General features: G+C 39.9%; 2 protein-coding genes and 2 pseudogenes across 6 annotated transcripts; all 4 read right to left on the bottom strand.

Annotated features, from left to right (window-relative positions):
* Positions 1–202: 202 nt before the first annotated feature.
* On the bottom strand, positions 203–5,808 carry LOC311490512 (uncharacterized protein). Of its 3 annotated transcripts, none has more exons than XM_084548037.1 (3): positions 4,654–5,808; positions 4,484–4,569; positions 203–2,396 (listed from the first exon to the last, which is right to left on the bottom strand). In XM_084548037.1, the coding sequence occupies exon 3, from the start codon at positions 2,382–2,384 to the stop codon at positions 672–674; it is 1,713 nt and encodes a 570-aa protein (XP_084404163.1). In that variant the 5' UTR covers positions 2,385–2,396; positions 4,484–4,569; positions 4,654–5,808; the 3' UTR covers positions 203–671. The 3 variants fall into 3 exon arrangements, with proteins under 3 accessions (XP_084404163.1, XP_084404164.1, XP_084404162.1); XM_084548038.1 differs by having other exon boundaries at positions 203–2,391; XM_084548036.1 differs by having other exon boundaries at positions 4,484–5,808.
* Positions 5,809–8,071: 2,263 nt separating this feature from the next.
* Positions 8,072–11,099, bottom strand: LOC311491202 (uncharacterized protein). The gene is made up of 2 exons (XM_084549061.1): positions 10,820–11,099; positions 8,072–10,716 (listed from the first exon to the last, which is right to left on the bottom strand). Exons 1-2 carry the CDS (start codon positions 10,977–10,979, stop codon positions 8,702–8,704), a joined length of 2,175 nt encoding a protein of 724 aa, XP_084405187.1. The 5' UTR covers positions 10,980–11,099; the 3' UTR covers positions 8,072–8,701.
* A 2,239-nt stretch (positions 11,100–13,338) lies between these two features.
* Positions 13,339–15,193, bottom strand: LOC311490360 (annotated as a pseudogene). The gene is made up of 3 exons: positions 15,133–15,193; positions 15,021–15,090; positions 13,339–14,927 (listed from the first exon to the last, which is right to left on the bottom strand). The product of its transcript is annotated as an uncharacterized misc_RNA (transcript).
* Positions 15,194–16,258: 1,065 nt separating this feature from the next.
* Positions 16,259–20,915, bottom strand: LOC311490359 (annotated as a pseudogene). The gene is made up of 6 exons: positions 20,816–20,915; positions 20,534–20,638; positions 20,412–20,449; positions 20,092–20,182; positions 17,938–18,007; positions 16,259–17,841 (listed from the first exon to the last, which is right to left on the bottom strand). The product of its transcript is annotated as an uncharacterized misc_RNA (transcript).
* Between the last annotated feature and the right edge of the window lie 6,204 nt (positions 20,916–27,119).

Raw genomic sequence — 27,119 nt, 5'->3', positions numbered from 1 at the left:
TGTGTCATACATGATCAGAAATGTATCACTGACTTAAAACTTTGCGTGACACCTGCAGTAAGTAGGCTGTAACATCCTTCATGTCTCCTTGTTATTAGATATGCACAATATTTCACTGTAACGCTGTTTAGAATGAAACTTTTGACTTTCTTTGTAGGTGATTTAAAAATTGAACAATAATTCAACAATGGATAACTTGCTCTCAGATTCAGGTTGGTGATGTTTTAATGCCTGCATTCATACCAGAAACAGTGAAGTTCACTAAATAATAAACACAATAAATAATGCTCACACTAAAGGTTGTGCATTTATTCAATGTACAGAAGCATATTGCACTGAAGTGGGTTACAGCGGACTCAAAATTACAATTTTAATTTTGTATATGTATAGTGAAAATGCTGGATTATTAGTGCTGACAAACAAGGTTTAGATTCACCACAAGTGGTGCCAACAAGTGTTGGCACAAGATGGTATGGTATGTGTTTTTATAGCTAGTGTGTAAGATGTCCTTTCTCTTTTTATAGCATATTTGATAATAATAACTGAATGTAAATGAATTTAAAAGCAAAACCGTTTGTTAGTTTGAATGGAACTGCGGTAATTACTTCTGTTGCCTTTCAGGCTCTACTATCAACTGATCCATATTTTCCTCGGTTTTAGACTGATCTTGTCTACAGCACAGAGTTCTTATTTCTGGTGTCTATGTTTCCCTTGCCTCTCTTCTTTCTCCTCCAGCACACACAGCTTACAATGACAGTGCTTATGATGACAGTGGAAACTGCAGCGATGATGATTAGGATGGTTGAAGTATTGTTAGAAAATGTTCCATTATCTCCTTGTCCACTGCTGGTGACATCCTCATACTCTGAGGAGGGTGTGGTCTTGACAGCAGGCGAGGAAGTGCTTTTTCTGGCAGGAGGTGTAGTGGGTTGGCTCCTCTTCTCTGTTGACATTGACATGGGTTCCTCAGTAGAGTAAAGAGGCATTAGGTTCTCATCTGTCAGCAACGTTATCACCTCACCTTTCAGAGTGAAAGGAGTTTCACACACCACAAGGCTTTGGTTGACCTTGTCAGGGTGCTGTCTCAGCCAATCCCTAAGAAGCAGGATATCCTTGTCGCACCGCCAGGGGTTCTGCTGCAGGAGTATTTCGTTTGCTATACTTAGGGCATCTAGACTCTCCTGTGGTAGGTTTGAAAGACGATTGTCTTGCAGGTCTATCTGTCCCAGCTGACTGACGCCTTGGAGCACACCTGAGGGGAAAGAGTTGAAGTAGTTGTGCTCTAAGGAAATGTTGACCAGGCGGGGGAGGCCTTGAAAAGTCCCAGCCTGCAAGGTGTTGAGTCGATTAGTGTGCAGTGATACCTCTCCCAGCTGTTCCAACCCTCTAAATGCACCAGCGGACACATAGCTGATCTGGTTGCGACTAAGCACCAAGAGGCGTAACTGAGTCAGGTTTTTGAAAGTGTCGTCTTCCACACGGCTGAGCTTGTTGTCATACAACCACAACTCCTGCAAGGCCATGGGCCCAAACACTCCTGGCAACAGACTTTCCAGCTGGTTTTCATACAGAGATATCTGGGAAAGGAGGGGCAGCTGTAAGAAGATTCCTTGTGGAAGAGATGTGAGCCTGTTTTGGGAGAGGAATAGCTTTTGGAGTTTCAGAGTCTTGGAGAACGCGTCATGGTGGAGGTGACTGATTAGATTGTCTTGTAAAGATAGTTCCTCCAGGTTTACAAGGTCATCCAAACTGCCAATGGGTAATTCTGATAGCATGTTTTTATTAAGACGTAATGTTTTCAGTTCAGAAAGACCCTTGAATGTCTCTCCGGATAGTTGACTGATATTGTTTCCAGAAAGTGAAAGGTAATTGAGTTTAGTAAGAGGGCGAAAGGTTTCCACAGGTACAGATGTGAAAAGGTTCTTATTGAGCTCAAGTTTTTTCAGCTCTGTCAACTGGGTGAACCACTGAGGGTGAAGGACCAAGAGCTTGTTGTTCCTCAGAGACAAATAATTAAGCCTCTGAAGATTTTGGAACAAGGCCCCTGGGAGATCTTGAAGTTCTGTATCTGCAAGACCTAAAGTAACTAAGTCAGGAGTAGAATCAAATGTGCCTGGGCGCACTTCATTCAAAACACTGTTTGTAATTGCAAACGATCGAAGGGCATTACCAACACCAGCCAGGTCCTCTGGTTTCAGTGAATAAAACTTGCAATTGATAAAGATAAGAGCTTCAGTAGATGAGGACAGAGATGCTGGGAAGTCTGAGATGCCACTGCATCCGACTTTGTCTTCTACACACTGGCATCCATCTGGACACGCCCAGACAACAGCATTGAGGCAATAGACCAGCAGGAGCACAGGCCACGTCAGTGTCCGGTCCATTCTCGTCCTATACTGGAAGAAACAGATATGTTGCAGGGTTGAAGGGTTGGTTATGATACTTATATCAGTGCACCAATTTTACTCTTACTTTTACTTGGTCTGTCTGCATTTTTCAAATGTAAGGAAGATACTCAAGTGACTTAAGTGATTCTGGGCTTGGGAACACATTCTTTAAGAAGTTTATAGGAGTTTATATCAATTACACATGTAGGTTGATATCTTTATATCAGTATATTTATATCTTCTTTAATTTTTTTTATTCCTTTTTAAATCAGTTCTTTGCAAGTCCACCAACTTAGTAAAAGCACAGTACTTAATCAGTGTTCTATCCCATCAGTCAGTCATACAGTTTGTAAAGGACTGACTGACTATAACACTCACCAGAAGGCCACTGTGCAATACTTTTTGTTAAAGGAAGAGACTGTGGTTAATTTTTGTCTTCATCCTGCCACAAAGGGATTCTCTGCACTTTAAATCTCCACCACAATGAGGAGGTTACACCAAAAGCTACTCTAATTAGTAACAGTGGACATGTTGCAGCCTCAGCTTTCTTGTTTTGTTTTGTTTTTTTCCAAGACAGAGACATTTGCATAAACTGGTCCAGTGTTGCCTGTGATTAGGAGCCGTGCCTACTAACATTGCCAACTAAATTGTATTCTAAATCACAATGCTTAGCAGGCCTTTGGCATTAAAGTCATTTACTGGTTTCTTTGTGTTCAACAATAGTTCAACTGCTCATACGTGCTTAAAAAATTGCTGCACAATGTTTTCAGAAGTGAATCTCCAGAGTGTACTGAAGAGGATATTGTTATTGGATATGGACAAGCTGTTTAGTTTGTTGTCACAAGCACATGATTCTTGAGTTTTGACAGAATTTTAAAATTAAAGACTGTCTTCAATGGCACATTAGGCTCCAGAGACAAAGACGTGCCAGTATAATGACCTGCTTCCCCAAACAAATCCCTTTAAAGTTCTGGCAAGTGTGAGTGGTTTCTCAGTGGCTGAGATGTATTAGGGTGCAGGAGGTGTCTTTCTTCGGGAGTAACTTTCTAAAGAGGCCATTATTAGCTCCAAGGTACCAGATTTCTTTCTCATTCTTTTTCTGTTCTTTCATTTATTTATTTTTTAATTAAAAACTAAAGGTTGTAAAATACACCCCGCTACCTCACAGCTGTTGGCATTTTTAATACATTTTGTGTTCATGCCTGCTTAAAAAAAGGGGGTTCTATGCCACTGCATTGGGATGGAAGTAAATGTAAGCTGCTATTATACCTTTAGTTGTAAATTTCGCTTTTTCATTTACTTGTGATTTTGTGGCTCACCACCCAGGGGTTTTATTATTAAACACAGTTCCCTTTTCTTTACTGCTGTGAATATGGGAGGTCAGCGTTCAGATAGGGTGTGTATCTTATTACACAACTACCATGTAACAGATTGTTTGTGCCACAATGGAAAACATTGCCATATATAGGGAACAAGTGAGTTAAGCAACTTTCGAACCACTGAGACATGTGACATGGTAGCACCTCTTCACAAAATCATTGACACAGAATCAATGGGATCAGTGCTGCTCATGTGCCTGTTGTGACTCTTCACTAGAATCTAATCATGAAAAACAACAACTAAAAAAACAAAGAGGGGAAAAAAGTCCCCTAAACTACATGTCCCATCTCTGATTTATACAGTACATTAACATCCCAGTCCAAAAAAAAGGCACTGCTATCTCTCAGCTGTTACAACCTGGAACCAGTTTATCTGTAATTGCTTAGATTTTTTTCCCCTCTTCTGTAGCTAAATAGATTAGCACTATATCTGAAAAGAACAATCCAGCAAGCTGTACTAAAAAAGATCAGTAGTAAAATCACAAAAGTTACCCTGAGGTTTGTTTAAACACTTTACTCTATGTTTATCAGATATAGTGTTAGTATTCAGGATATGAAATCAAATACCAAATACCATACCAGAATGCAGACAGAAGTATCATATTCACTTAATTTGAACTCTGAAATATTGCTGCCACATGGTTATATGTATGTTAAAAATAAGCAGCAGGCAGTAGACCTCAATAGAACGCTGTTGTGCCATTTTGCCGAACTTACCTTCAGTGGTTGCAGTCGATTTGTTAACAGAGTGGTGGTGTTCGCTTGTCTTTTATGTACGTCCTTCCTTTTCAGCTTCAGTAATCCTTTAAAAGTTTTCAACACTGTCACATTTTTCTGCTCTTTGTCATCTTTTTTCATTAATCCGAGATTGACTATGAAAGACTAACCTGGAATTTGTAGGTCCTTTTTTTGTGAGGCTTCAGCGTCAGTGTTTAGATTCCCGACCGCCCCTCTGGCCCTTCTGTGCCTCTCTCACACAGTCTCTTTTTTTTCCTTAACATGGTGGAGGGGGATCAGGCAAGAGGAAGCCCCACCCTCTGGTGCTACTTGGTGTCGGAACTGATTTTGTGTTTAAATGGGCATGTGAATGTACATAAGATGTTAAAAGGAGGATGGGACTCTGGTTCAGTTGAAAACAATAGTTGGTTTCATGTTTATGGTTTGTGGTATTGTTTGTGTGTGTGCATGCCTTTTTGTTTGGTTGTGCAAAGTAACATCTCTACATATCTTTGGTATGACGTCATCGGTATGTGAAATTCGGATGCATTTTAATTTTGGGGTAAATGTAGTGCAGGGGACTTTAATTAGTGAGGCACACTTCGAACGCAACGTTGTTAATTTTCCGTGTTAAACAACGCAGCACTTTGAGAGAGCCTACTGCTGTTGTGCCACTCACCGCTCTGCTGCTCTGTTTTAGCATGAAATAAATCTGCAGATTCTGATTCTGTCAGTCATGGTGTCTGACTGACACCATGACTGACTGACGAAACAGATGGTTTGGCCACTTGGCAGGTTCGGACACATATCCACTTTTAGGGGATTACAAATTTCAAGATGATCAAAAAATAAAAGGATTAACCGAGTTGTGTTCACTCTCTCTTATGTCACAGCAGCTTTAACACCATAATCAACCTGTGTGAAGTCATGTTCAGGTCAAATTCTTCAGTACTGGTAATTCTGGCTGACATTATGTAATGAGGCTTTCTTTGCTCTTGTACAGAGTTTTAGTTTGTGCATATACAATACGTATGATGAGACTGACTGATTAAATATCCAGACTGAATCAAGTGGATTTCACTTAATTCAGGAAAAAAATAAATGTCTTTGCTCAGTTTTTCTGAAGTGGTTCATGGAAATCGAAATGTTTGTCCTTTGACAAGATGGGTTGCGCAGCCACTTCTGTTTTTGACATTAGACTGCCTCACCCATGAAACCGCAGGAGAACAGATAGTGAGGGTGGAGTTAACGTATAGAAAGATGTTGTTGGAGCACTGTGGTCCTACTATTGTTTTATAGTTAATTTACCACAGCCATCAATGCTATTATGTAGCTAATAAAATAATCAATTATACCGCCTCTCTCTGTCCCACAGTCTCTACATCTTTTTACAGATGTTTGTCCACAAGGAGCTGATGGATGATACACTGGAAAGACTGTGACTGACTGTGTGGCAATCAAAGAGTTAATGCTGTGTCGTGAGACTTTTTCACTGTTACAGTGCTTGGGTTTAAGAGTTAAGTGCAGCCTTGTTTTCCTGAGTAAACATCTGGTCAGCATGTGAGCTTGCTGTTATGTTATGTCAGTAATTTGTGCCACATGTGTGGGAAAGTATACCTAATTAAATTAGGAGTTAGAGGAGCTGCTCTTACTCATCCTGTTAGTTTTCTGTTAGAAGTTCGGAGAACGTGATTTTTATTTTTTGTTTTTTCATACTTTCCTGAATTTAGCCTTGTTTAAGGGAAAGACAAACACAAGAAAATGACTACTGTTAGATTGCAGTAATTTCTCTTTTTGAGCAAGCAAATATAAGAATGAAGAGTCCGGGCTGCTTCCACATATGCACCTTTACCGCTGACAGTTTTGAATCTAAACTATGACTTTGCATCAGAAGTGTTGCAGCTATACATGGACAAGTTACAGTAGCAATGACTTGGACCCACATGGTGATAAAGAGATTATTGGAAATGAATAATTACAAATATAAATTCAGCATGACTAACCTAGACTTTTGGAAATGGGAAAAAATGGGAATACATGTAAATTTTGATATGAGCCAATTAGAGACTAAAGATAACATAACTTATTAATATTATTATTATAATTGTTGTATTTGTCTCCATTAGCACGTTTGGCTATAACTACTTGTTTTTAATGTCACAATAATTTATCTTTTACTTGTGGAACAATTTGTGTTTGCCTACACTAGTCTGTTAAGACCAAAGGTTATCAATGTTCCTTGGAAAGTCCAACAGAACAACGACTAAGTACATCACGGAATCTTTTCACTTGTTTTTCTGCGTGGTCAAGAGTTCCTCATCCCTTTGCAGTGTAAGTTCCTCTGCGTGTGTCACCTTCTGTCGCTGTGAGTGTATGTGTGTCCACTGTGTGTGCTCAGCGTACTGGAAATGCCTAATAACCTGTTGTCATGGCAATGAACTTGGGTGCTGTTCAGCAATTCATCCTCTTTTGTTTGCCGGTTTATTTAAAGTCTAATCACTTCTCATGGGATTTCTGGCATCTGCTGTCATTTTGTGAGAGTTAAAAGGGACTGAACGATTTAACCAGCACTTTCCATTGTTTTGTCTCGAAATATGAACACTATTTAGAGCTATCTGTGCAACTGTTGTTACCAGCTGGTTAGTCCCTTAACAATCTGCTCTCATGTCAAACTTTTCTGTGAAAAGACACAGTGATTGTCTTTTCTGGATGTTCCAGAAAAAACAATCACTGTGTGTTCACATTGCTGTGGTTTTGTTCCATAATGGAAGCTTGGGAAATTACAGGGATGCTGTTTTGCTAAGGAATGTGTTATCTTGAAACCTTCTATGCTCACTGACCTTGTAAAATCATCATCAAATGTGCTTCCTGTTACATGAATGATGGTCCATTTTTCCTGTATCCCACAAGTGATTCATTTTGGAAAAGCACAGTTCTCCTTCGTTCCAGTAAAAAGCATTTTTGTTTTGGAAGATTCAGAGATGGAAATTGGGAGGACTAAATAGGTGGCGATTCTTGTTACCGCAATTTAGAAGTTTAAAGGTTGGGCCAGTTGCAAACAGATAACAGATGTTGATAAAATTACACTCTCAACTAGTGATGGGAAAGGCAGGAATGACCTCACACTGACATATTTTGCTGCCATTTACATTCCTCAAGTGAACATCAAATCTCCGACGTCCTTTACACAAACAAGACTCATTCACAGAGAGAAAGGGGGAAAAAATACAGCGAGGGAGAGAGAGAAAATAAATCTGGCTTTCTTGCATTCTTAAAGAACTGTGAAGTTGAAGAAGCTCTGGTAACTTGAAGATGCTATGTCCCTAACTGTCGACCATGTGATGCTAAGCTGTGTATGATAATGTCGTTACCCAGTTTTGAGTTTTATTTTCTTCTTAGCTCTTTTCTCTATTTATTTTTTCTTTGAGGTGGTTGGAGAATATTCTTTTCTAGTTTGACAATTGTAAGCTTTGTTAAATGTATTAAAATGTAATTTTGTAAACTGTTAAAACTCAATAAATACATGTCAATATATATATAAAAAAAGAAAATCTGGACATAGTATGATTTACTAAAAAGTTTATTCAGTATTTATACAAAAACCACTAGAGGGAACCAAATCACTTCTGATGAAGTGGCTTGAATCAACTTAATGAAGTTTAGCAATGCGATTTTCTGATGTAAAAGCAGGCAGATAAAACAGGGTACATTTACACATACTGGACAGACATCAGCGTGAATTAATGTTTGCATGCAACACTAGACAAGGCAGAAAGCAAAGGAGGAAGGACTGACTGATGAGTGGCTTGGTCTATTTCTGACAAAGAGTCCAAAACCCCAAAATATTTAGATAACTTCTTTGTTTTGTCATGTGCTTTCAAAGACTTGCTGAATATTTTAAATTGAGTAATTGAATCCTTATAGCTCTACAAATATTATTTCTAATTATGAACAAACAAGTGGTGAAAAATGTTAGCATAGATTACAGTAGTTCTTTTTTTTTAAGCTTACATACTACTGCGCAGTATTACTTACAGCACTTTTACTATTTTAAAATGTCCTCAAGTTTAGCTTTGTCACTGTGTTTTAAACACTCTATTCCAAGTTCAGTTGTCCTCAACTTCAAACTCAAAAAACAACAACTGTAATTGTTCAGGAAGTGAAACCTCTGGAGACGGACAGTTTATCTTCTTGTGCAGCCGGCTTAATAATAGCGTGTTACTCCTCATTATGTGCACACTCATCTTTTAGCATAGCTTGGTTGAGGCGATACATGCCATAAATGGCAGCGAGAATGAGCAACAAGCCTGTGGCCACGAGACTGATGTGGCAAAACATGAGGAACCCAGCCATGGTTGTGTTGGAGGGCAGAAACCACACATACACCCAGCCTTTGTGGAAGTTATGGTGGACAAACTCAGGCCCCTGTTCAACCACCAGCATGCCATAAAAAACAGGTGACATTTTAGGAGCTTCATTGGGTAGAGTGGTGGCTGTAGAATGAAGGGATGTTGAGAGTGTTGTAGCATGTGAGGTGGGTGGTTTTGCAGCTAAAGTGATCGTTCCAAGGGTGACTTCCTGGCCAGCTCCCAAAGTGGCACTTGATGTTGTTGCTGTTGCTGTTGCTGTTGTTGCTGTTGCCGTTGCTGTTGCTGTTGCCGTTGCTGTTGCTGTTGGTGTTGCTGCTGTTGCTGTTGTTGTTGTTGTGGGTTGCGTGAATGTGGTTTGTCCATGGGTTGAAACAACATGTGATGGTTGCGTTGTCTCATAGAAGTCTTCATCAGTTAAAGGAAAATCAGTATTGGCTCTTCTAAGATCGCAAATGTAGAACTCATCCTCTCTCAGAGAGGCAATGGTACGGAGCATATGGTACTTTGGGCTGTGACATATCGCGTCTTCTTTGTCCAGAACAACGTGCTCATTATTTCTTATCCATCGTACAATATCCCTGATGCTACAAATACAGTTCCAGGGGTTGCCCCTCAGAGTAAGAACCTTCAGAACTGTATTTGACAAGAAGATATCTCCTGGAAGAGTTTCTAGGCTGTTATTGCTTAAATCTATGCTCAGAATTCCTCCAAGACCCTGGAAGATGGTCTCTGGTAGACTCTGCAGCTTGTTGTTATTGAGGAGCAGTATGTTCAGTGTGGGTAGTTTGGAGAACAGTTCAGGATGCAAGTGGACGATGTTGTTGTATTTTAGGGAGAGCTTCTGAAGGTCGGGAAGACAGCAGAAGAGATCTGGCGGCAACTCCCTTAGCTTGACATTTAAATGGAAGTTAAGCCTCAGCAGCCCAGACATGTTAGCAAACAGATTCCCAGGAACAGTGGTGAGGTTGGTACCATACAGATAAAATTCTCTCATTTCAGGCATGTGACCCATCAGCTCGTCTGGCAGAGATAATAGAGGGTTGTTGTAAATGGTGAGTTTGCTCAACTTGGGCATGTTGTAGAAGCTCTTCTCTGGGATAGCCTGAAGATGGTTGGAGGACAGAGTTAAGGTGCTCAGCTTCCTCAGTGACCAGAACACCTGAGGTGCAATGCTAGCTATATGGTTGTGATGGATTTTTAGCTCCACAAGGTTGACAAGATTATCAAAGATCCCAGCTTCTAGTACGTCTATCTCATTGTGATAAATCAAGAGCACCTGAAGCTTGGTAAGGGAGTGAAAGATAGTAGGTGGAAGCTTCTTGATGAAGTTCCTGCCAAGGTTCAGAAAGGTGAGATTTGTTAGTCCATCAAAAATGTCTGGAGCAGGACTAGTGAGTTTGTTGTTACTCAGATCCAGATCCAGCAGACCAGCAAGTCCTTCGAACATGTCTGGAGAAAGGATCTCCAACTGGTTCCCATCTAAATGCAGCTGTTGCAGCATTCTGAGTGGACTGAACACTCGAGCAGGGAGGGTGGAGAGATCATTGGATGACAGCTTGACAGACTTGAGCTGAGGAGCTATGTGGAAGGCCTGCGGATTAATACTGTGTAGGTGGCTGTCAGTGAGACTAAAACGCAATAAGAGGTCCTGGTTTGCCAAACTCTGCTCATTTATGACGGTCATGTTTGTGGCATTGAGCTGTAGCAAGTATGTGTGGAGGGGCAGCTGTTGTGGTATATCTGTGATGGTGAGGCCAATACACTGGACAGCACCCATAAAGTTGCACCGACAGCTTCTGGGGCAAACCATGGTGCAGCTGAGGAGTGGCAGTGTGGAGAGGATGAATGTCATCCAAAAGGTGCCTGTACAGTTAACACAAAGGCACACACATTTAAACATTTTTTATTTATTTTTTTCAAATGTGATTTAGGGCAAAAACCAAAACAAGATAAATATTCTACTGACCTCTGAAGTAGGAATCCATTTTGTCCATTTTGTCTGCTGTGCTCTGTGCTGCTCCTCTCTCGTGCGCTCTCTTGAAGAGATGGACACCCTCTGTCTGTCTATCAGTTCTTACCGCCAACATGACTAACCAGAAGCCCTCCATCACACACACCCCCTTCATGTTGCCCAATCATTGATCTCAACCCTGAAGTTCAATTATTGTACGGAGTGTTTAAATATTTAAAGAAACGTTACACTGTTACGACTAGGATGACATATTTAACTAGGTTTATCTTCATCCTAATACTGGAATTCTACATTATTGTTTGATTTTATAAAACTGGCTTAATGCTGTATGTTTTGGCTATTGTTTTGAGTGGCACGGAGGGTGCTGGTTCATTTCCTTAGAACTTATCTTTGCAGTCTCAGCCTCCTCTGCTTCCAGTTCATGGACTGAACTGAAACAGATAACTCCCGCTTTTCAAGCAAAACAGTTAGGGACTGAACTGTTTGTTGATTTCAACATGTTCGTGAAAAAATTGTGAAAGAGATGCTTACTGTATATTCGCATTTATAAGTGCTTGACCTACTTGTGTTTTTTCATTCGTTCCCTTTCATGTCCTTGTTTTGAGTTTGTGTGTCCATTTGCCTTAATCTTACCCCAGACACTTTACAATATATGTTACATGAATTCTCCCTCTCATCTTATCCTAATATTTTGGATGCAATATGCAGATTTTGCAAAAATGGTTTGACTTCTCTTAACTGGGTACAGATGTTTTGACTCTAACTACAAATTTTCATTTGGCTGCCATTTAGTTTAATTGCTGGTGTCACTTTAAAATCTTCAGAGAGCTGATCGTGATGGGGACAAAGAGCTTTCAAAAACAAGCAGCAGCTTTTGTAAGCAGCTGAAAATTATGTTAAAAATTGAATTAGAAGCATTTTTTTCCTTTCTATGTTTGAAATTTAAAGGGGTCCTAGAATACATTTTATGACCATTAGGAATTGATCTTTGAGCCTAAATAATGGCATATGTAAATTTGTGGGGCTGAAAACGCCCCAGGAGCACTGCTAGAGAGCCTAATACAAGGTCATAAATAAGCCCTGCAATGAAACAGTTTGTTTTTCCCGCCCACTCAGCAAGTTCATGAATAATGAAATGAGCTGCGTGCTGATTGGCCAGTTTACCCAAAGGCTGATTGGCCCACATATCCTGAAAGCTGATTGGCCTAATCCACCGGGCTGAAGCTAGAGCCAAAGCCGGCTTGATACTTTTTTTTTTTTTTTTTTTAAATATATTTTTTGGGGGCTTTTTGCTGCCTTTATTATAGAGACAGCTGAAGATAGACAGGAAAGGGGGGCAGAGAGAGAGGGGATAACACGCAGCAAAAAGCCACAGGTCGGACTCGAACCCTAGGCTGCTGCAACAAGGACTCATCCTCGGTATATGGGTCGCCAGCTCTACCCACTGAGCTATCCCGGCGACACAGCCAGCTTGATACTGTCCGAGGTTGGAGAAACACTCCGGGGTGAAGTGGGCAGAACAAACTACCAACCTCGGGTTGAAGCTCTGTGGAACGCGGTTGTAAATGAACATCAACCATTCCCGCTGACAGTTGAGTTCTTGGGGAAGTCTGTGTAGAGTCTTGACCTGCCCCAAACATCCTGGAACATTACACGCATAGTCCGACATACCGTATCCTTCTTGTCAGAAACTGCGGTTAGCTGTCGCTGGGACTAGCTAGCTAACGCCTCCGCCCTTACAGTGGGCTGGAACATGCAAATGAGAGAGGGTGTATCCAAAAGGGCTGGGCGCCTATTACGTAATATCGGAGCTCTGTTCAGATTTGCCCATTTCAACACGGCCGTTTCTAGTTTTGAATTTGCATACGAAAGCTGGCTGGAGAAGGCGGTGAAGTTTTTGGTGTGGTCCTTAGACACCACTCGGAGCCTAAATTCAACAGGAACAACGTAAATGTGGTTTTGATTCTAGGACCCCTTTAAAAAATGCTAATGGTGAACATAATGATATTGAGATTTTTTACAACGTTAAATCTTCAGTATACCAAATCTATTTTTGTCATGTTGTGTTTCATGTGTGCATAAATACTGAGGGGCTATATTTGTTATTTAGGTGTGTTCATGAGGTTAATATACTCTGAAACTCTACAATGCAAAAGTCACCAGTTTATTTGAAGCTGCTGTTTTAGTGTGTGACTGTAGCTCAGCGTCACATTCAACCTTTTCACCGCAGCTCTCTGTTTCGACTAAGCTTGTGACTCACTGCAAATGTGCACCATGTGCCACATTCCGTCACTTAGATGCTTACTGCCACGGTTTAAAATCACTGATATCATTTTTAAATCAGTATGACGACAATGTATACTGATACAGTGAACAATAATATTATAAAGTCTTCTTGGCATGATGAGAAAATTCTCCTCAGACATCAAGTCATACCCATATCATTTTCTTTTTGAGACACTTCAAGATCTAAAGCAAAACAATACAATAAAATACAGATTGAGATTGTAATTTTATTTACAGAGTAAATTTAACAGCAGTGCGTTTGTAAAAGCAGTGATAGATGCTGTTGCTGTTGCTGTTGCTGGCGTGAATGTGGTATGTCCGTGGGTTGAAACAACATGTGATGGTTGTGTTGGCTCATGGAAGTCTTCATCAGTTCAAGGAAAATCAGTATTGGGTCTTATGGGATCGCAAATGTAGAACTCATCCTCTCTCAGAGAGGCAATGGTACGGAGCATATGGTACATTGGGCTGTGACATGTCGCGTCTTCTTTGTCCAGAACAACGTGCTCATTGTTTCTTATCCATCGTACAATATCCCTGATGATACAGTTCCAGGGGTTGCCCCTCAGAGTAAGAGCCTTCAGAACTGTATTTGACAAAAAGATATCTCCTGGAAGAGTTTCTAGGCTGTTATTGCTTAAATCTATGCTCAGAATTCCTCCAAGACCCTGGAAGATGGTCTCTGGTAGACTCTGCAGCTTGTTGTTATTGAGGAGCAGTATGTTCAGTGTGGGTAGTCTAGAGAATAGTTCAGGATGCAAGTGGACGATGTTGTTGTATTTTAGGGAGAGCTTCTGAAGGTCGGGAAGACAGCAGAAGAGATCTGGCGGCAACTCCCTTAGCTTGACGTTTGAATGGAAGTTAAGCCTCAGCAGCCCAGACATGTTAGCAAACAAATTCCCAGGAACAGTGGTGAGGTTGGTACCATACAGATAAAATTCTCTCATTTCAGGCATGTGACCCATCAGCTCGTCTGGCAGAGATAATAGAGGGTTGTTGTAAATGGTGAGTTTGCTCAACTTGGGCATGTTGTAGAAGCTCTTCTCTGGGATAGCCTGAAGATGGTTGGAGGACAGAGTTAAGGTGCTCAGCTTCCTCAGTGACCAGAACACCTGAGGTGCAATGCTGGCAATATGGTTGTGATGGATTTTTAGCTCCACAAGGTTGACAAGATTATCGAAGATCCCAGCTTCTAGTACGTCTATCTCATTGTGATAAATCAAGAGCACCTGAAGCTTGGTGAGGGAGTGAAAGATGGTAGGTGGAAGCTTCTTGATGAAGTTCCTGCCGAGGTTCAGAAAGGTGAGATTTGTTAGTCCATCAAAAATGTCTGGAGCAGGACTAGTGAGTTTGTTGTTACTCAGATCCAGATCCAGCAGACCAGCAAGTCCTTCGAACATGTCTGGAGAAAGGATCTCCAACTGGTTCCTATCTAAATGCAGCTGTTGCAGCATTCTGAGTGGACTGAACACTCGAGCAGGGAGGGTGGAGAGATCATTGGATGACAGCTTGACAGACTTGAGCTGAGGAGCTATGTGGAAGACCTGCGGATGGATAGTGTGTAGGTGGCTGTGAGTGAGACTAAAACGCAATAAGAGGTCCTGGTTTACCAAACTCTGCTCATTTATGACGGTCATGTTTGTGGCATTGAGCTGTAGCAAGTATGTGTGGAGGGGCAGCTGTTGTGGTATATCTGTGATGGTGAGGCCAATACACTGGACAGCACCCATAAAGTTGCACCGACAGCTTCTGGGGCAAACCATGGTGCAGCTGAGGAGTGGCAGTGTGGAGAGGATGAATGTCATCCAAAAGGTGCCTGTACAGTTAACACAAAGGCACACACATTTAAACATTTTTTTTCAAATGTGATATAGGGCAAAAACCAAAACAAGATAAATATTCTACTGACCTCTGAAGTAGGAATCCATTTTGTCCATTTTGTCTGCTGTGCTCTGTGCTGCTCCTCTCTCGCGCACTCTCTTGAAGAGATGGACACCCTCTGTCTGTCTATCAGTTCTTACCGCCAACATGACTAACCAGAAGCCCTCCATCACACACACCCCCTTCATGTTGCCCAATCATTGATCTCAACCCTGAAGTTCAATTATTAACTCCCGCTTTTCAAGCAAAACAGTTAGGGCCTGAACTGTTTGTTGATTTCAACATGTTCGTAAAAAAAATTGTGAAAGAGATGCTTACTGTATATTCGCATTTATAAGTGCTTGACCTACTCGTGTTTTTTCATTCATTCCCTTTCATGTCCTTGTTTTGAGTTTGTGTGTCCATTTGCCTTAATCTTACCCCAGGCACTTTACAATATATGTTACATGAATGCTCCCTCTCATCTTATCCTAATATTTTGGATGCAATATGCAGATTTTGCAAAAATGGTTTGACTTCTCTTAACTGGGTACAGATGTTTTGACTCTGACTACAAATTTTCATTTGGCTGCCATTTAGTTTAATTGCTGGTGTCACTTTAAAATCTTCAGAGAGCTGATCGTGATGGGGACAAAGAGCTTTCAAAAACAAGCAGCAGCTTTTGTAAGCAGCTGAAAATTATGTTAAAAATTGAATTAGAAGCATTTTTTTCCTTTCTATGTTTGAAATTTAAAAAATGCTAATGGTGAACATAATGATATTGAGATTTTTTACAACGTTAAATCTTCAGTATACCAAATCTATTTTTGTCATGTTGTGTTTCATGTGTGCATAAATACTGAGGGGCTATATTTGTTATTTAGGTGTGTTCATGAGGTTAATATACTCTGAAACTCTACAATGCAAAAGTCACCAGTTTATTTGAAGCTGCTGTTTTAGTGTGTGACTGTAGCTCAGCGTCACATTCAACCTTTTCACCGCAGCTCTCTGTTTCGACTAAGCTTGTGACTCACTGCAAATGTGCACCATGTGCCACATTCCGTCACTTAGATGCTTACTGCCACGGTTTAAAATCACTGATATCATTTTTAAATCAGTATGACGACAATGTATACTGATACAGTGAACAATAATATTATAAAGTCTTCTTGGCATGATGAGAAAATTCTCCTCAGACATCAAGTCATACCCATATCATTTTCTTTTTGAGACACTTCAAGATCTAAAGCAAAACAATACAATAAAATACAGATTGAGATTGTAATTTTATTTACAGAGTAAATTTAACAGCAGTGCGTTTGTAAAAGCAGTGATAGATGCTGTTGCTGTTGCTGGCGTGAATGTGGTATGTCCGTGGGTTGAAACAACATGTGATGGTTGTGTTGGCTCATGGAAGTCTTCATCAGTTCAAGGAAAATCAGTATTGGGTCTTATGGGATCGCAAATGTAGAACTCATCCTCTCTCAGAGAGGCAATGGTACGGAGCATATGGTACATTGGGCTGTGACATGTCGCGTCTTCTTTGTCCAGAACAACGTGCTCATTGTTTCTTATCCATCGTACAATATCCCTGATGATACAGTTCCAGGGGTTGCCCCTCAGAGTAAGAGCCTTCAGAACTGTATTTGACAAAAAGATATCTCCTGGAAGAGTTTCTAGGCTGTTATTGCTTAAATCTATGCTCAGAATTCCTCCAAGACCCTGGAAGATGGTCTCTGGTAGACTCTGCAGCTTGTTGTTATTGAGGAGCAGTATGTTCAGTGTGGGTAGTCTAGAGAACAGTTCAGGATGCAAGTGGACGATGTTGTTGTATTTTAGGGAGAGCTTCTGAAGGTCGGGAAGACAGCAGAAGAGATCTGGCGGCAACTCCCTTAGCTTGACGTTTGAATGGAAGTTAAGCCTCAGCAGCCCAGACATGTTAGCAAACAAATTCCCAGGAACAGTGGTGAGGTTGGTACCATACAGATAAAATTCTCTCATTTCAGGCATGTGACCCATCAGCTCGTCTGGCAGAGATAATAGAGGGTTGTTGTAAATGGTGAGTTTGCTCAACTTGGGCATGTTGTAGAAGCTCTTCTCTGGGATAGCCTGAAGATGGTTGGAGGACAGAGTTAAGGTGCTCAGCTTCCTCAGTGACCAGAACACCTGAGGTGCAATGCTGGCAATATGGTTGTGATGGATTTTTAGCTCCACAAGGTTGACAAGATTATCGAAGATCCCAGCTTCTAGTATGTCTATCTCATTGTGATAAATCAAGAGCACCTGAAGCTTGGTGAGGGAGTGAAAGATAGTAGGTGGAAGCTTCTTGATGAAGTTCCTGCCGAGGTTCAGAAAGGTGAGATTTGTTAGTCCATCAAAAATGTCTGGAGCAGGACTAGTGAGTTTGTTGTTACTCAGATCCAGATCCAGCAGACCAGCAAGTCCTTCGAACATGTCTGGAGAAAGGATCTCCAACTGGTTCCTATCTAAATGCAGCTGTTGCAGCATTCTGAGTGGACTGAACACTCGAGCAGGGAGGGTGGAGAGATCATTGGATGACAGCTTGACAGACTTGAGCTGAGGAGCTATGTGGAAGACCTGCGGATGGATAGTGTGTAGGTGGCTGTGAGTGAGACTAAAACGCAATAAGAGGTCCTGGTTTACCAAACTCTGCTCATTTATGACGGTCATGTTTGTGGCATTGAGCTGTAGCAAGTATGTGTGGAGGGGCAGCTGTTGTGGTATATCTGTGATGGTGAGGCCAATACACTGGACAGCACCCATAAAGTTGCACCAACAGCTTCTGGGGCAAACCATGGTGCAGCTGAGGAGTGGCAGTGTGGAGAGGATGAATGTCATCCAAAAGGTGCCTGTACAGTTAACACAAAGGCACACACATTTAAACATATTTTTTTTTCAAATGTGATATAGGGCAAAAACCAAAACAAGATAAATATTCTACTGACCTCTGAAGTAGGAATCCATTTTGTCCATTTTGTCTGCTGTGCTCTGTGCTGCTCCTCTCTCGCGCGCTCTCTTGAAGAGATGGACACCCTCTGTCTGTCTATCAGTTCTTACCGCCAACATGACTAACCAGAAGCCCTCCATCACACACACCCCCTTCATGTTGCCAAATCATTGATCTCAACCCTGAAGTTCAATTATTAACTCCCGCTTTTCAAGCAAAACAGTTAGGGCCTGAACTGTTTGTTGATTTCAACATGTTCGTGAAAAAATTGTGAAAGAGATGCTTACTGTATATTCGCATTTATAAGTGCTTGACCTACTCGTGTTTTTTCATTCATTCCCTTTCATGTCCTTGTTTTGAGTTTGTGTGTCCATTTGCCTTAATCTTACCCCAGGCACTTTACAATATATGTTACATGAATGCTCCCTCTCATCTTATCCTAATATTTTGGATGCAATATGCAGATTTTGCAAAAATGGTTTGACTTGTCTTAACTGGGTACAGATGTTTTGACTCTGACTACAAATTTTCATTTGGCTGCCATTTAGTTTAATTGCTGGTGTCACTTTAAAATCTTCAGAGAGCTGATCGTGATGGGGACAAAGAGCTTTCAAAAACAAGCAGCAGCTTTTGTAAGCAGCTGAAAATTATGTTAAAAATTGAATTAGAAGCATTTTTTTCCTTTCTATGTTTGAAATTTAAAAAATGCTAATGGTGAACATAATGATATTGAGATTTTTTACAACGTTAAATCTTCAGTATACCAAATCTATTTTTGTCATGCTGTGTTTCATGTGTGCATAAATACTGAGGGGCTATATTTGTTATTTAGGTGTGTTCATGAGGCTAATATACTCTGAAACTCTACAATGCAAAAGTCACCAGTTTATTTGAAGCTGTTGTTTTAGTCTGTGACTGTAGCTCAGCGTCATATTCAGTCTGGTTTCCCTGAAACCCATTCTGTCTGTCGGGCTCTGTATGATTCATGCCTTTTCACCGCAGCTCTCTCTTTGTTTAGACTAAGCTTGTGACTCACTGCAAATGTGCACCATGTGCCACATTCCGTCACTTAGATGCTTACTGCCACAGTTTAAAATCACTGATTTCAATTTTAAATCAGTATGACGGGAATGAATACTGATACAGTGAACAATAATATTATAAAATCTTCTTGGCATGATGAGAAAATTCTCCTCAGACATCCTCCTCAGACATCAAGTCGTACCCATAACGACCCATAACATAGTCGTACCCATAATTTAACGAACAAATCCATCTGTATAATATGTTCATAGTACCTCACTCAATCGTTATGTATATCTTGATCATTAACCTGTATATATGGTCTCATCTGTACATAGGTTCTAATCTGTAAATATTGTCCATATGCTGTACCATACTTATTTACCATAATATTTATGCCACGTGCACTTACTGCCTATTGCACTTCTGGTTAGATGCTAAACTGCATTTCGTTGCTCTGTACATGTACATGTGTAATGACAATAAAGTTGAATCTAATCTAATCTAATATCACACTTCAAGATCTAAAGCAAAACAATACAATAAAATACAGATTGACATTGTAATTTTATTTACAGAGTAAATTTAACAGCAGTGCGTTTGTAAAAGCAGTGATAGATGAGACGTTTGTCGGCAGTGGAGTAAAAAGGTGCAATTCCTACTTCTGCCACAGGAGAGCGACAAAAACACAAGCGACAGGCAAACATATCCTTGTGAAATAAAAATATGACTTTGCAGTCAAGTACTTTTTTGTCATACCTGACCCTCAAGTATTTCCAGTGAGTCAGCGATTATTTACAGATTCAAGATGTACAGAGACATTGTTTAGAGCTTTCACAAAAGCACCTCAGTGCACAGAAAACCTACATTTATTGATGACATTGATTATGGCACAATTTTATATTGCTGGAATAAATACAGTGTGATTATAATACTGGTGTTGAGAGTTTTAAGGCTATGTTGGGCTTTGCAGCAAGATTTCACAGTGGTCCTCCTCTTCTTGCATTTGTGTCAGACACAGTATTTCCAGAAACAAGCTGTCGATGAAGGATATTAGGAATATTAATAGTGCAAAGGTTGCGCTCAATTCCATAAATGAATCTGTGTGTAGGATTCTTATTAAACTTACGTTCTCCTCGCTTCTTTGTTAGGGATTTGCTTTCTGCTATATTAGCTTGAATCTTCCTTTCCAGCTCCAGGTCCTCCCTCAGCGCCCGCAGCTATAAGCAAACAACACACCAGGACTGTTGCCATCATCTAAATAAACAGTCCATTCAGCGGCTCATTTAATGTGTTACGTTGTCTGCTTAGATTTAATTCACATTTTGGAGCTGCACTGAAACAAGACGCCTGCTCTCCATTTCTACACAAACACATCATGATAAGATTCCTGATTAATCCACACTTTGTGGAGCAGCTTCACTTAGGTCACTTAAAAAAAATCCTTACCTCTTCTAGCTCAGCTAATGCATTAGCCAGCTCGATACCTGCGGATTGGAAATCCAGTTAACATACAAGCAATGATGTATTTGTATTGTTAATTATTATTTTTGTGTTTCTTCATATCTCACCCAGATGATCGTCCTTTTCAACAGGAACTAAGCTCTTTTGTAGTAATAGTGCTAGAATCTTGCTCTGGGAATCTGTGACTTCTTTGGGATCAAAAACAGGGTTTCCTGCATGTACAAAGAAAATAATTACCACTTTATACATAACAAACTAATAGAAAATACAATCTATTGACTATCATGACTATCTTTGTAAAAAGATGCACTAGTTGCATGCAGCATTTTAATTATTATTATTATTTTTTTTGCAATTTGTCTGAAAAGAATCAAATTTTGCACACTCACCAGGGTTAAATATGCTCCGCCCCTCCACATTAAGCACTCCCTGCAGTAGTAACAAACCCAGGAGTCCTAAACAATAGCTCACAACTGTAACCCTGTCCATGGCAGTCGGTGTTTGGTCTCAAACAAACTCTGCACTATGTGCCCTCCTTTAAGCAAGGTTAGCAATCCGCTGCCTTGAGTCCGTCCCGTCGGTACATTTATACTTTCACGGCCCAGGAGGAGGGGGCAGTCTAGATCCACAGCTAGTCGTCGTTGGTTTCGTCAATAGAGTGAAATACGGTGATCTGACGTTGCACCCAAAGCCAATAACCCTACATCACTCTGACATGGGCAAATCAAACAGAGAGGAAGTTATCAATCAGCCTGTTGCTTATGAGAGACCAGAATCAGATGTTCTTGGCACCTGCTAGTCTTTTTCTTTTACATTAATTGCTTCTTTAAATAGCTACACAGGAGTGTGTTGGTTTGAGAAAGGAGAGGGGAGTAAATTGATTCAGTGGCTAAGTGCACCATAGACGGAGATGAGATCCTCAGTCTTGGCTTCAGGACATATTTGGAGATGAAGGAGCATCCATCACTCAGACCAAACATCCAATACCTCCTAGGTCACTGATGCTGTGTGCATCAAGAAAATCACGTGTCATGCCTTTGCCAGAGGAGCAGGCTTTCTGCTTGTTGGGTGTCAGGGAAATGAGCTGGCACCTGCTGGATTTGGCTGGTGTTGGACTCCTAAAACTAACTAACTACTTAGGAGCCTCACATCCAGAACTTTTCATGAACCCAGTACTTTAGCTATTCAGCTGTCAGCTCATTGACCCAATGAAAGAACTACTAATGTGGAACAACTGAAGGGGTGAGGACATACACAAGGGGTGACTGTATACAGAATCTATGAGTCTAAATTTGTGGATTTAGTCATGTAAAGTAAAATAAAATGCATTCATGGGAGGATTGTGTAGCAAATCCAGAGAAGCTAGAAATAATTAGCAAAGGAAATAAATAAGAAGGAGGCAGTTTCTTAATGTTCATGTCAAGTAAATGTCACGTTCTTGCACAAAGACCAGGCAACCTTGAGTTCTGTTAAGAGTTTTGTTGATGTGAGAAATGAGCAAAGTGTGTGAGTCAAATGCCTGAAGCCATCAATCCGGCTTCTGTTTCCAGCCAATTAAACCGCATCAGTAATGAAAGAGGTCAGGGTCATGTTGACCTCACAGCCTGTCACTGAAAAATAAACTTTGAGACTAATTCACTATTAAGTTTGCGCACAGTCTGTGAGCATATGTGGACTGTAAATGGACTGCAACTATCAATATATTCTAATTAATGATTTGTATTTATTCATTTTATATATATATGTACACAGATATTAAACATCAGTGGCATGGTGGTTAGCACTGATGCCTCACAGCAAGAAGGTTCCGCCCCAACCCCCAACTCCTACCGGACGAGCGGTTACAGAAGATGAATATTTGGAGACAGGTGTGACGCAGGTATGGCAGACACATGCAACTTGAAGTGCTGACCACTAGAGGGAGCAATTATATTAAGATAATCGAGATCACGTGACGCGCCAGTGCGTATTTGTTTTTTGTTACTTAGAAATGTGAGTCATGTTCTTTGCAAACACAAAGGTGTGGTCAGTCTACGAGACTTCCCTGTTTTAAAAACTTCTCCCAGAGCCGCATGTCTCTTTAGGTGGATAGTTTTGGCACAGGGTGGATTCGCGTGAAGATTAAAGCTGCAGCTGCAGAGGTCCACAGGCACTGAACCTTACTGAACGAGCTGCATCAAGTTAAAAAGGTTTCGCTAAAATTACACCGGAAGTGTGGTAACCCGGTCTTTCAACTTAAACCGAAAGCTATGATGCATTTTATAAAAACAGTGACAAGGATATGTGCTATAGTTAAATCCACAATTACGTCTGTGCTAAAATATTAGAAATATATTTCACTAGCTTTCAGCAACATTGAACAGTGTACTTTAATGGTAATTTTGGACGATGCATTGTTAAAAAACAAAAACTAAGTATATCCACAATTTGATGTATAACATGAGTCTTGGAATCTTACCAGTCCTACACAAGATAATATATTCCATTATTAATTTCACAGTGGGGAATTTCTACTGTGTTACAGCAGCAAAGGAGTAAAACATTAATAAATAATAGGATCCATACAAATAAATTAGGTACATACTGTACAAACGTGGTTAGCATGGATGCCTCAGAACAAGAAGGCTCTGGGTTTAAAGGACAAGCAGTTACAGAAAATGAATGTATGAATGAATACAAATGTGTATTGAAAAACATCTAAATAAAAACAGTAAATGGGCCTACCAGACTAAGTAAAAAAAAAAAAAGTCTATTATAAGTTAAATTCTTTAATCCGGGTCATAATTGCTCAGGTATTCATTCACATTTATTGCACATTGATGTGAACAAACTTTAACATGTTATAGTTGCAGTTGCATGGCTCAGTTTTTAAAATTAGACCAATTTCATGACGTTTGGTACCCTGTAAAATCTAATATGTTGACCTTATATGTAAACTCATTGTCTCAAAAGTAAACTTAAAATAGTTAATTAGAGCTAAGTTATTTTGTTTAAGTATGACTTAATTACTATTACTACTTCAGTAGAACAACTAACTTTAAGTAACTGAGTTTGTTTATTTCATTTAGTGTCCTCTACTACTTAAGAATAATTGCTCCCTGTTTTAATAAACCATTAACCACAAATTCAGACTTAGTTATACTCACTCATTCATTCAGGTTCACTCAATTAAATATAAATATAAATTTGAAATATACATTTTATTTTTATACATAATTTCAGTATTATAGCAGTGGTGTGAGTACAGTCAGAACATCTACTATGACAGAGCAGATAACTCCATTTAGTCTTATGGTGACAGTAATGCCACGAGACCCGGATCAGGAGGTTTAATTAAAAGATTTCTCTCTTTCTTCCACAAAGCAACATCATCAACATGGTCCAATGAACGCTCCAACCATCAGACTTAGGGTGGGAATCTGTCACCACTATTAACTTGACAGCTACAAACACTTTGGAGCTGGTAGAATCTTTTCTTGAACATAAACAATCACTTAGTAACTGTTGTACAACATTTAACTCATTATTTTTCCTGAACATAAACACTTAAACACGTCTCCTCTCGCTATAATATGTTAATCAGGGAATTCCCCCGACAACAGAAAACCACTGAAGACCAATATTTGCTTTTGCTTTAACATGTAAACTGAGGTATTAAAACTATGTTCTCTAAACCAGTAAAATGCTTGTACAGTAGCTCCTATTGTTGGACAGATACTGTACAACATGGTCAACCATGGCAGGATTGTTTGGAATGGAGTTTATGCAGCAATATATGTGTGATTCAAACTATTGGAAAAAAACTGTGGCTGATGTCATTTGATTCAGTTATTCCAATCAGTAGTAGAGATGATATCCAAGTGTTTATGTTCAAAAAGTCAGTATTTTGTTTTGAAAATGTTTCTGATTGAATCAAACAAAAACAGAATGCTCCTGGATTCCATGTCCTGCTTTAGTAACTAGTGGACCTGAACCTGCCAGTCACACACTGATCTCACTGAGGGAAAGGACATTTTTCAAAGTTGGTTTTGCTTGTGAACTATTTCATGAGGATTATTCTGTACAAGATGGAAAAAAATAATCATCAAACATCTTCCATCATTTTTGGAAGTGGACCCACAGAAAGTGCATCAGTGGTGACGTAAGTAACAACACTAATGATCGACTGAAGGTTTTGATTCAAAGCACTTAAATGCTCCAAAAAAAACTTGAATCACCGGAAAACTTTGTACAGTAATAAGTTAGTAATAATACTTTTATTAGAGCCAAGTTGTTCAGTTTAAGTATTACTTAATTACTACTGCTTGAATAGTACAAGTAACTTTAATTATTTATGTTTAACTTCATTTCATTTAGTGTCCTCTGCTACTTGACAAAGATCACCCCTATTTAAATAAACTATTAACCACAAATTCAGATTTAGTTATACTCACTCACTCATTCAGGTTCATTCAATTAAATCTAATAAATGTTATTTGTATACATAATTCCAGTATTATAGCAGTAGCAATGGGCTGGAAGTGTAGTGAATGAGTATGTACCCTAATGAGGATCATCTTTTGTGAGTAATGAATCTGTCACCACTATTAACTTGACAGCAACAAACACTTTGGAGCTGGTAGAATCTTTTCTTGAACATAAACAATCACTTAGTAACTGTTGTAGAACATTTAACTCATTATTTTTCCTGAACATAAACACTCAAACACGTCTCCTCTCACTATATGTTAATCAGTGAATTCCCCTGACAACAGAAAACCACTGAAGACCAATATTTGCTTTTGCTTTAATATGTAAACTGAGGTATTAAAACTATGTTCTCTAAACCAGTAAGATGGTTGTACAGTAGCTCCTACTGTTGGACAGATACTGTACAACATGGTCAACCATGGCAGGATTGTTTGGAATGGAGTTTATACAGCAATACATGAGTGATTCAAACTATTAAACTGTGGCTGATGTCATTTCATTCGGTCATTCCAATCAGTAGTAGAGATGATATCCAAGTGTTTATGTTCAAAAATTCAAAAACAGAATGCTCCTGGATTCCATGTCCTGCTTTAGTAACCAGTGGACCTGAACCTGCCAGTCACACACTGATCTCACTGAGGGAAAGGAGTTGGTTTCGCTTGTGAACGATTTCATAAGGATTATTCTGGAAAAGATGGAAAAAAACTAATCATCAAACATCTTCCATCACTTTTGGAAGTGGACCCACAGAAAGTGCATCAGTGCACACTGGAAGCCATTGTAGACAGCAAAACTATTGTGGTGTCACTGTAGAGTCCAGGATACTGGATGTACAAAAGGCTGACAAATCTTAGAGGGATGCCTTAATGGGATATGCAGCGGGGTTGTGAACTTTGCAGAAAGCCTGCAAAGATGGTTTTCTTGAGAGACTCTGTGTTCATCCTATCATTCTGTCTTCACCTCAACCACCAGCCCTTCACAAAAGATAGAAACTGTTCTCACGTTCTCACTGACAGACCCTGGTCTGTAGATACACTTTACCTTTGAACAATAAAACACATGTTTTAAACATACAACATACTTTACAGCTAGCTGTTTTGATATTAAACCTTTCAGTGTGATATTCATACATACTGCCAATTTTAGTGAGGAGACAGTAAATATTGTGATTACTGTGTTGCATAAAAATGCATTTTATATACTTCATTTTCAGAAATCTTACCAATGTTGGTGTCATTTGTTTTGTTCCTGACATCACGTTTGTTCAGATTAATTTATTATTTTCATAGAAATAAACAGAGGGAAGAAAATGGAAAGCTTGTGATGTTCATTGTTCATTGTTCCTGTACAGGTGGAAAACCTACACTCTGCAGTTGCATGTGCAGCTATGAACAGCTTAGCAGAGCTGGATGTTCACCTCCAGAAGGCCATGGACCCAGAATAGGAGGGCACAGGATGAGCCCTGCTGCTTAAACTGGCACAAACAACAAACTCCTTCATTCACCAACAGACCAATCTGGCCCTTGATGCCATGGTGCAACACTGCAGCCACAGACAGATAGTGAGCGCTCTGTTGAACACTGGGCTGAGGTAAGAGTAGAGGAGAGGCTGCATTAATTATCAGTAGGAACACTGAAGTGAAGTATAGTGGAACATCATCTCTTGATCTGTGTGTCTCTTATTCCTCTGTCTTTGTCTTACCTCAGTCATCACTGTGTTGCTGTAAGAGAGAACATGGTATAACACCTGCACCAGCTGGTCGACAACACTGGAGCAGCTCACATCTTCTCAGCAGGAAGGAGCTACACTGAACGCTTCCTCACTGCTAACTACAGTGCAGCGTCCAGTCTGTGGACGCTGCACTGAAAGTGAGGTGGGCCACTGAGTTCTATAAACTGACTTTAGGTTTAGGTTCATTATTCACTCTGAATGAAAAATGTAATGCTCCACAGACACCATGGGCAGATGGTCCTCAAGGAACTGGCTTTGGAAGTTTGTATATATACCCATTCAAATAATCAAAACAGCTTTTCTGCATCTTGATCCGAATGGTCTTTGTCTTGTGTGCAGCCTTTAATTTTCTACTCAAGAGTCTAAAAATGTGAATGGGGCAGTTTTTATTTAAAATGCACTAAATCCATAAAAAAAAAAAAATGACAAGATCAGATACTTGCCACTAATACGTTTGTCATTTTCTCTTCAAACTTAAAATGAAACAAGTTA

The sequence above is a fragment of the Chelon labrosus genome, assembly GCF_963514085.1.
Source record: "Chelon labrosus genome assembly, chromosome: 7".
In the NCBI taxonomy this organism is placed as follows: domain Eukaryota; kingdom Metazoa; phylum Chordata; class Actinopteri; order Mugiliformes; family Mugilidae; genus Chelon; species Chelon labrosus.
The sequence above is the reverse complement of the archived record's forward strand: the minus strand, read 5'-3'. Positions and strand labels throughout refer to the sequence as shown.

What these genes read in the sequence shown, in the direction of transcription:
- LOC311490512 (XM_084548036.1), bottom strand. Translation starts at nt 4,624, where the DNA reads ATGAAAAAAGATGACAAAGAGCAGAAAAATGTGACAGTGTTGAAAACT. An exon ending in ATCGACTGCAACCACTGAAG is followed by an intron (nt 2,397 to 4,483) that starts GTAAGTTCGGCA and finishes TGTTTCTTCCAG; the next exon opens with TATAGGACGAGAATGGACCG.
- LOC311491202 (XM_084549061.1), bottom strand. Translation starts at nt 10,979, where the DNA reads ATGAAGGGGGTGTGTGTGATGGAGGGCTTCTGGTTAGTCATGTTGGCG. An exon ending in AATGGATTCCTACTTCAGAG is followed by an intron (nt 10,717 to 10,819) that starts GTCAGTAGAATA and finishes TTAACTGTACAG; the next exon opens with GCACCTTTTGGATGACATTC.